This window comes from Chiloscyllium plagiosum, unplaced genomic scaffold, assembly GCF_037043375.1.
Source record: "Chiloscyllium plagiosum isolate Xiang-an unplaced genomic scaffold, Cpla_swu_hap1 HiC_scaffold_171, whole genome shotgun sequence".
In the NCBI taxonomy this organism is placed as follows: domain Eukaryota; kingdom Metazoa; phylum Chordata; class Chondrichthyes; order Orectolobiformes; family Hemiscylliidae; genus Chiloscyllium; species Chiloscyllium plagiosum.
The window spans coordinates 1-10,000 of NW_028270310.1; the positions used below are offsets into that span (position 1 = coordinate 1).

The window sequence follows — 10,000 nt, forward strand, 5'->3', positions numbered from 1 at the left end:
CGCTCACAGCCCCCCACCCACTGACCTGTGTGACCCTGTGTCTCTCTCTCTCTCTCTCTCCCCCTCCCCCCCCCCCACACAAGGTGGAGTTGGTGTCCCAGAGGGACAGTTTCTATCAGATGGTGGATGTGAAAGATCGGAAACACGTTCGGGAATCACTGCAATCAGGAGCAGCACCCAACACAGGTAACACTGGTTATGGTCCGTGCTCTACCGGCTGGGAATGGGCATGTTCCCTTACCCCTCCCCCCCCTCCCCATGGTGTGGGAATGGGCAATTCCAGTATCCCCCCCACCACCATGGTGTGGGAATGGGCAAATCCACTTACTACCCCCCCCCCCCCCATGTTGTGGGAATGGGCAATTCCAGAAACCCCCCCACCCCGTGTTGTGGGAATGGGCAAATCCACTTACTACCCCCCCCCCCCCTATGGTGTGGGAATGGGCAAATCCACTTACTACCCCCCCCCCCCCATGTTGTGGGAATGGGCAATTCCAGAAACCCCCCCACCCCGTGTTGTGGGAATGGGTAATTCCAGTATCCCCCCCACCCCCCCCAGTGTGGGAATGGGTAATTCCAGTATCCCCCCCACCCCACCCCGGTGTGGGAATGGGTAATTCCAGTATCCCCCCCCCCACCCGTGGTGTGGGAATGGGTAATTCCAGTATCCCCCCCCCCACCCGTGGTGTGGGAATGGGTAATTCCAGTATCCCCCCCCCCACCCGTGGTGTGGGAATGGGTAATTCTAGCAGAGACATGTGGGGTGAGTGGGGAACACATTTTGCAGATGGAATATGCAGTGGGGGGGTAATGTACGAGGCGATGCGTTTTGGCAGGAAGGACAGAGGAGCTGAATATTATTGAAATGGAGAAAACCCACAGAACAGAGGGATCTGGGAGAGGTTGCTCGTGAATCACAAACAGCTAGCGTCCACGTTCGGGGGGGTAACAAGGAAAATGGAATGTTAGCATTTACTTCAAAGGGAATGGATTAAACAAGTTGGGTGTTTTGCTAAAAACTCAACAAGGCACTGGTCAGAGCCTGGCTGGATCCCGGGAACACCTTCCGGCCTGTTACCTGAGGGAAGATAGACTGACATTGGAGACAGTGCAGACATAGTTCCCTCAGCTGGGCCCGGGGATACAGGGACTGTCTGAGGAGGAGAGGGTGAGGAGGTTGGGCCTGAACTCCGTGAGGGTCCAGAAGACGTCGAGGTGACCTTATTGAAACGTACACGGTTCCAGGGCGGTCTGACAGGGGAGATGTTTACAGGTTGTTTCTCCGTGTGAGAGAATCTCGGATCAGACGGAATTATCAGCGACCCCTCGGATTCACTTCCTGGCAGCAAATTCTGGGACTGGGCCATCAGCGCAGTGATTGGACAGTGTGCAGGATCACAGCAGCTGGGACTGGGACATCAGCGCAGTGATTGGACAGTGTACAGGATCACAGCAGCTGGGACTGGGACATCAGCGCAGTGATTGGACAGTGTACAGGATCACAGCAGCTGGGACTGGGACATCAGCGCAGTGATTGGACAGTGTACACGATCACAGCAGCTGGGACTGGGACATCAGCGCAGTGATTGGACAGTGTACAGGATCACAGCAGCTGGGACTGGGACATCAGCGCAGTGATTGGACAGTGTACAGGATCACAGCAGCTGGGACTGGGACATCAGCGCAGTGATTGGACAGTGTACAGGATCACAGCAGCTGGGACTGGGACATCAGCGCAGTGATTGGACAGTGTACAGGATCACAGCAGCTGGGACTGGGACATCAGCGCAGTGATTGGACAGTGTGCAGGATCACAGCAGCTGGGACTGGGACATCAGCGCAGTGATTGGACAGTGTGCAGGATCACAGCAGCTGGGACTGGGACATCAGCGCAGTGATTGGACAGTGTGCAGGATCACAGCAGCTGGGACTGGGACATCAGCGCAGTGATTGGACAGTGTGCAGGATCACAGCAGCTGGGACTGGGACATCAGCACAGTGATTGGACAGTGTACCGGATCACAGCAGCTGGGACTGGGACATCAGCGCAGTGATTGGACAGTGTGCAGGATCACAGCAGCTGGGACTGGGACATCAGCGCAGTGATTGGACAGTGTACAGGATCACAGCAGCTGGGGCTGGGACATCAGCGCAGTGATTGGACAGTGTGCAGGATCACAGCAACGGATACTGGGACATCAGCGCAGTGATTGGACAGTGTGCAGGATCACAGCAGCTGGGACTGGGACATCAGCGCAGTGATTGGACAGTGTGCAGGATCACAGCAACGGATACTGGGACATCAGCGCAGTGATTGGACAGTGTGCAGGATCACAGCAGCTGGGACTGGGACATCAGCGCAGTGATTGGACAGTGTACAGGATCACAGCAGCTGGGACTGGGACATCAGCGCAGTGATTGGACAGTGTGGATCACAGCAGCTGGGACTGGGACATCAGCGCAGTGAATGGACAGTGTGCAGGATCACAGCAGCTGGGACTGGGACATCAGCGCAGTGATTGGACAGTGTACAGGATCACAGCAGCTGGGACTGGGACATCAGCGCAGTGTTGGCAGTGTGCAGGATCACGCAACGGATACTGGGACATCAGCGCAGTGATTGGACAGTGTGCAGGATCACAGCAGCTGGGACTGGGACATCAGCGCAGTGATTGGACAGTGTGCAGGAATCACAGCAAGCTGGGACTGGGACATCAGCGCAGTGATTGGACAGTGTGCAGGATCACAGCAGCTGGGACTGGGACATCAGCGCAGTGATTGGACAGTGTACACGATCACAGCAGCTGGGACTGGGACATGAGCGCAGTGATTGGACAGTGTGCAGGATCACAGCAGCTGGGACTGGGACATCAGCGCAGTGATTGGACAGTGTACAGGATCACAGCAGCAGGCACTGGGACATCAGCGCAGTGATTGGACAGTGTGCAGGATTCACAGCAGCTGGGACTGGGACATCAGCGCAGTGATTGGACAGTGTGCAGGATCACAGCAGCTGGGACTGGGACATCAGCGCAGTGATGGACAGTTGTACAGGATCACAGCAGCTGGGACTGGGACATCAGCGCAGTGATTGGACAGTGTACAGGATCACAGAAGCTGGGACTGGGACATCAGCGCAGTGATTGGACAGTGTGCAGGATCACAGCAGCTGGGACTGGGACATCAGCGCAGTGATTGGACAGTGTGCAGGATCACAGCAGCTGGGACTGGGACATCAACGCAGTGATTGGACAGTGTACAGGATCACAGCAGCTGGGACTGGGACATCAGCGCAGTGATTGGGACAGTGTGCAGGATCACAGCAGCTGGGACTGGGACATCAGCGCAGTGATTGGACAGTGTGCAGGATCACAGCAGCTGGGACTGGGACATCAGAGCAGTGATTGGACAGTGTACAGGATCACAGCAGCTGGGACTGGGACATCAGCGCAGTGATTGGACAGTGTGCAGGATCACAGCAGCTGGGACTGGGACATCAGCGCAGTGATTGGACAGTGTGCAGGATCACAGCAGCTGGGACTGGGACATCAGCGCAGTGATTGGACAGTGTACACGATCACAGCAGCTGGGACTGGGACATCAGCGCAGTGATTGGACAGTGTACAGGATCACAGCAGCTGGGACTGGGACATCAGCGCAGTGATTGACAGTGTACAGGATCACAGGCAGCTGGCACTGGGACATCAGCGCAGTGATTCGACAGTGTACAGGATCACAGCAGCTGGGACCGGGACATCAGCGCAGTGATTGGACAGTGTGCAGGATCACAGCAGCTGGGGACTGGGATATCAGCGCAGTGATTGGACAGTGTACAGGATCACAGCAGCTGGGACCGGGACATCAGCGCAGTGATAGGACAGTGTACAGGATCACAGCAGATGGCACTGGGACATCAGCGCAGTGATTGGACAGTGTGCAGGATCACAGCAGCTGGGACTGGGACATCAGCGCAGTGATTGGACAGTGTACAGGATCACAGCAGCTGGGACTGGGACATCAGCGCAGTGATTGGACAAGTGTGCAGGATCACAGCAGCTGGGACTGGGACATCAGCGCAGTGATTGGACAGTGTGCAGGATCACAGCAGCTGGGACTGGGACATCAGCGCAGTGATTGGACAGTGTACCGGATCACAGCAGCTGGGACTGGGACATCAGCGCAGTGATTGGACAGTGTGCAGGATCACAGCAGCTGGGACTGGGACATCAGCGCAGTGATTGGACAGTGTACAGGATCACAGCAGCTGGGGCTGGGACATCAGCGCAGTGATTGGACAGTGTGCAGGATCACAGCAACGGATACTGGGACATCAGCGCAGTGATTGGACAGTGTGCAGGATCACAGCAGCTGGGACTGGGACATCAGCGCAGTGAATTGGACAGTGTACACGATCACAGCAGCTGGGACTGGGACATCAGCGCAGTGATTGGACAGTGTACACGATCACAGCAGCTGGGACTGGGACATCAGCGCAGTGATTGGACAGTGTACAGGATCACAGCAGCTGGGACTGGGACATCAGCGCAGTGATTGGACAGTGTACAGGATCACAGCAGCTGGGGCTGGGACATCAGCGCAGTGATTGGACAGTGTGCAGGATCACAGCAACGGATACTGGGACATCAGCGCAGTGATTGGACAGTGTGCAGGATCACAGCAGCTGGGACTGGGACATCAGCGCAGTGATTGGACAGTGTGCAGGATCACAGCAGCTGGGACTGGGACATCAGCGCAGTGATTGGACAGTGTACACGATCACAGCAGCTGGGACTGGGACATGAGCGCAGTGATTGGGACAGTGTGCAGGATCACAGCAGCTGGGACTGGGGACATCAGCGCAGTGATTGGACAGTGTACAGGATCACAGCAGCAGGCACTGGGACATCAGCGCAGTGATTGGACAGTGTGCAGGATCACAGCAGCTGGGACTGGGACATCAGCGCAGTGATTGGACAGTGTGCAGGATCACAGCAGCTGGGACTGGGACATCAGCGCAGTGATTGGACAGTGTGCAGGATCACAGCAGCTGGGACTGGGACATCAGCGCAGTGATTGGACAGTGTGCAGGATCACAGCAGCTGGGACTGGGACATCAGCGCAGTGATTGGACAGTGTACAGGATCACAGCAGCTGGGACTGGGACATCAGCGCAGTGATTGGACAGTGTGCAGGATCACAGCAGCTGGGACTGGGACATCAGCGCAGTGATTGGACAGTGTGCAGGATCACAGCAGCTGGGACTGGGACATCAGCGCTGTGATTGGACAGTGTGCAGGATCACAGCAGCTGGGACTGGGACATCAGCGCTGTGATTGGACAGTGTGCAGGATCACAGCAGCTGGGACTGGGACATCAGCGCAGTGATTGGACAGTGTGCAGGATCACAGCAGCTGGGACTGGGACATCAGCGCAGTGATTGGACAGTGTGCAGGATCACAGCAGCTGGGACTGGGACATCAGCGCAGTGATTGGACAGTGTGCAGGATCACAGCAGCTGGGACTGGGACATCAGCGCAGTGATTGGACAGTGTGCAGGATCACAGCAGCTGGGACTGGGACATCAGCGCAGTGATTGGACAGTGTGCAGGATCACAGCAGCTGGGACTGGGACATCAGCGCTGTGATTGGACAGTGTGCAGGATCACAGCAGCTGGGACTGGGACATCAGCGCTGTGATTGGACAGTGTACACACACACTAACACAGAAACATGACAAATTGGTGCAGGAGGAGGCCATTCGGCCCTTCGATCCCGCCTGACCATTCGATGTGATCCTGGCTGACCATGCAATCTCAGTTTCCCATTCCCACCCTCTCCCTCTATCCCCCGATCCCTTTAGCCACAAGGTTCACATCCAGCTCCCTCCTGAATCTATCTGATGGTCTGGCCCCAACATCTTCCTGTGGGAGAGAATTCCACAGGGTCCCAACTCCCCGAGGGATGACATTCTTCCCCATCTCAGTCCTGGATGGTTTCCCTTATTCCCAGACTGTGTCCCCCCCCCCTTGGCCAACATCGGGAACATTCTTCCTCCATCTCGCCTGTCCTGTCCCATCAGGATTTTCTATGTTTCTATGAGATCTCCCTCCTCATTCCTCTAAATCCCAGAGAGTACAAGCCCAGTCAATCCAGCCTTTCCCCATATGTCATTCCTTCCATCCCGGGAATCAGTCTGGGGAACCTTCACTGGACTCCCTCAGGAGCAAGAATGTCCCTGCTCAGACTCGGAGACCAAAACTGCCCACAACACTCAAGGTGTGGCCTCACCACGGCCCTGTCTAACTGCAGCAAGACATCCTTACTCCGATAGTCCAACCCTCTCACTATGGAGGCCAGTATGCCATTAGCGTTCCTCACTGCCCACTGCACCTACACGCCACCCCTCAGTGACTGTCCCACCATGACACCCAGGTCTCACTGCCTCCCTCCCCTTTTCCTAAACTGCCCCCATTCCGAGAATAATCTGCCTTCCTGTTTTTGTGACCAAAGTGGAGAACCTCACATTGATCCACATGGGATTGCATTTGCTGAGTATGTGCCCACTCAGCCAGTCTGGGCAAGTCCCCCTGTAGTCTGTTACCACCGTCCTGCCACCCTGCACACACTGCCACCCGGCTCAGTGTCATCTGCACATTTGGGGATATTGCATCCAGTTCCTCCATCCAAATGGTTAATGTTTTTAGTGAACAGCTGGGGAATACCAGCAGTGAACCCTGCGGTCCCCCACCCATCACTGGCTGCCCCTCTGTGTAATCCAACTCTCTGCCTCCTGCCTGCCAACCGGTTCTCTTTGCAAGCCAATGCCATGAGCTTTAATTTCCCTGACTAATCTCTCGTGTGGAACCTTATCGAAAGCCTTTTGGAAGTCCAGCTACACAGCACCGACTGATTCACCCTTGTACCCTCTGGTCACACCCTCAACAAATTCCCGGAGATTTGCCAAGCGTGATTTCCCTTTCACGGATCCCGCTCTGACCTGGACTGATCCTGTCACCACTTCCCAAATTCTCCGTCATTACATCCTCCGACGGTGCAGCTGTTCCCCATTCACCCTCCCCCTGTCCCCTCCCAAACCCCGGGGAGGGGCTCGGGAAGGGGGATGGGAATGAATGATTGGGAGTGGGAATGGAGAACCATCGCTGAAGCAGGCAGAGGGATGGATGCTCCCTGGAGGGAGCTGGGCCTGGGGCGGGGGTTGGGGGAGGCTGGGATCTTGCTGTTCTGAGAGTTTGGCACTTGGTTTATCTCTGCTGTCTCTTTCAGAACGCAGCGTTGTGTGTCACCTGCTGTGCTCCAAGACCCTGAGGTTGCAGGGATATGCCCAGCGCCTGGTGCTGGTGAGGGGTCACTACACGTCGGTGCAGAGTGCCCCCTGGTTAGCCCGGGCAGGCCTGCTGTTCACAGCACTCTGTACACCAGTCCAGTGGGAAGGGCACCCCACACAGCTCAGTAACTGTGTCAACATGTTCCACAGCCGACACACCACTCAGCTCAGCGTTACCGCTGTAACACACAGGTATCAGCATCTCATCACAGCGACCAGACACCTCGGTCTGCACTGACTCACCCCGGGACCCCATCAAACCCTCCCCAGGACAGGGGCAGCACGGGGTCAGATACAGGGTAAAGCTCCCTCTACACTGTCCCCCATCAAACCCTCCCCAGGACAGGGGCAGCACGGGGTCAGATACGGAGTAAAGCTCCCTCTACACTGTCCCCCATCAAACACCCCCAGGACAGGGGCAGCACGGGGTCAGATACGGAGTAAAGCTCCCTCTACACTGTCCCCCATCAAACACCCCCCAGGACAGGGGCAGCACGGGGTCAGATACTGAGTAAAGCTCCCTCTACACTGTCCCCCATCAAACCCTCCCCAGGACAGGGGCAGCACGGGGTCAGATACTGAGTAAAGCTCCCTCTACACTGTCCCCCATCAAACACTCCCCAGGACAGGGGCAGCACGGGGTCAGATACAGAGTAAAGCTCCCTCTACACTGTCCCCCATCAAACACTCCCCAGGACAGGGGCAGCACGGGGTCAGATACAGAGTAAAGCTCCCTCTACACTGTCCCCCATCAAACACTCCCCAGGACAGGGGCAGCACGGGGTCAGATACGGAGTAAAGCTCCCTCTACACTGTCCCCCATCAAACCCTCCCCAGGACAGGGGCAGCACGGGGTCAGATACAGAGTAAAGCTCCCTCTACACTGTCCCCCATCAAACCCTCCCCAGGACAGGGGCAGCACGGGGTCAGATACAGAGTAAAGCTCCCTCTACACTGTCCCCCATCAAACCCTCCCCAGGACAGGGGCAGCACGGGGTCAGATACAGAGTAAAGCTCCCTCTACACTGTCCCCCATCAAACCCTCCCCAGGACAGGGGCAGCACGGGGTCAGATACAGAGTAAAACTCCCTCTACACTGTCCCCCATCAAACCCTCCCCAGGACAGGGGCAGCACGGGGTTAGATACAGAGTAAAGCTCCCTCTACACTGTCCCCCATCAAACCCTCCCCAGGACAGGGGCAGCACGGGGTCAGATACAGAGTAAAACTCCCTCTACACTGTCCCCCATCAAACCCTCCCCAGGACAGGGACAGCACGGGGTTAGATACAGAGTAAAGCTCCCTCTACACTGTCCCCCATCAAACCCTCCCCAGGACAGGGACAGCACGGGGTTAGATACAGAGTAAAGCTCACTCTACACTGTCCCCCATCAAACACCCCCCAGGACAGGGACAGCACGGGGTTAGATACAGAGTAAAGCTCACTCTACACTGTCCCCCATCAAACACCCCCCAGGACAGGGACAGCACGGGGTTAGATACAGAGTAAAGCTCACTCTACACTGTCCCCCATCAAACACCCCCCAGGACAGGGACAGCACAGGGTGAGATACAGAGTAAAGCTCCCTCTACACTGTCCCCCATCAAACACCCCCAGGACAGGGACAGCACGGGGTTAGATACAGAGTAAAGCTTCCTCTACACTGTCCCCCCATCAAACACTCCCCAGGACAGGGACAGCACGGGGTTAGATACAGAGTAAAGCTCCCTCTACACTGTCCCCCATCAAACCCTCCCAGGACAGGGACAGCACGGGGTTAGATACAGAGTAAAGCTCCCTCTACACTGTCCTCTATCAAATACCCCCAGGACAGGGACAGCATGGGTTAGATACAGAGTAAAGCTCCCTCTACACTGTCCCCCATCAAACACTCCCACGACAGGGGCAGCACAGGCTTAGATACAGAGTAAAGCTCCCTCTACACCGTCCCCCATCAAACACTCCCCAGGACAGGGGCAGCACGGGGTTAGATACAGAGTAAAGCTCCCTCTACACTGTCCCCCATCCAACACTCCCACGACAGGGGCAGCACAGGCTTAGATACAGAGTAAAGCTCCCTCTACACCGTCCCCCATCAAACACCCCCAGGACAGGGACAGCACGGGGTTAGATACAGAGTAAAGCTCCCTCTACACTGTCCCCCATCAAACACCCCCAGGACAGGGACAGCACAGGGTTAGATACAGAGTAAAGCTCCCTCTACACTGTCCCCATCAAACACCCCCAGGACAGGGACAGCATGGGGTTAGATCCAGAGTAAAGCTCCCTCTACACTGTCCCCCATCAAACACTCCCAGGACAGGGACAGCACAGGGTTAGATACAGAGTAAAGCTCTCTCTACACTGTCCCCCATCAAACACCCCCCCCAGGACAGGGGCAGCACGGGGTTAGATACAGAGTAAAGCTCCCTCTACACTTTCCCCCCCATCAAACACTCCCCAGGACAGGGGGAGCACGGGGTTAGATACAGAGTAAAGCTCCCTCTACACTGTCTGCCATCAAACACCCCCCCCCCCCCAGGACAGGGACAGCACGGGGTTAGATACAGAGTAAAGCTCCCTCTACACTGTCCCCCATCAAACACTCCCAGGACAGGGGCAGCATGGCGTTAGATACAGAGTAAAGCTCCCTCT

The 10,000-nt window shown here is 56.4% G+C and overlaps 1 protein-coding gene across 1 annotated transcript in view; it reads left to right on the forward strand.

Moving 5' to 3' along the window:
• Positions 1 to 85: 85 nt before the first annotated feature.
• LOC148133950 (neuronal PAS domain-containing protein 4-like) overlaps positions 86 to 10,000 on the forward strand; it is a 37,123-nt gene continuing 27,208 nt past the window's right edge. The window contains exons 1-2 of the mRNA XM_087985733.1: positions 86 to 186; positions 7,285 to 7,537. Of these exons, the coding sequence (XP_087841859.1) occupies positions 120 to 186; positions 7,285 to 7,537 (320 nt within the window). The 5' untranslated portion in view covers positions 86 to 119. The remainder of the gene's footprint in view (positions 187 to 7,284; positions 7,538 to 10,000) is intronic.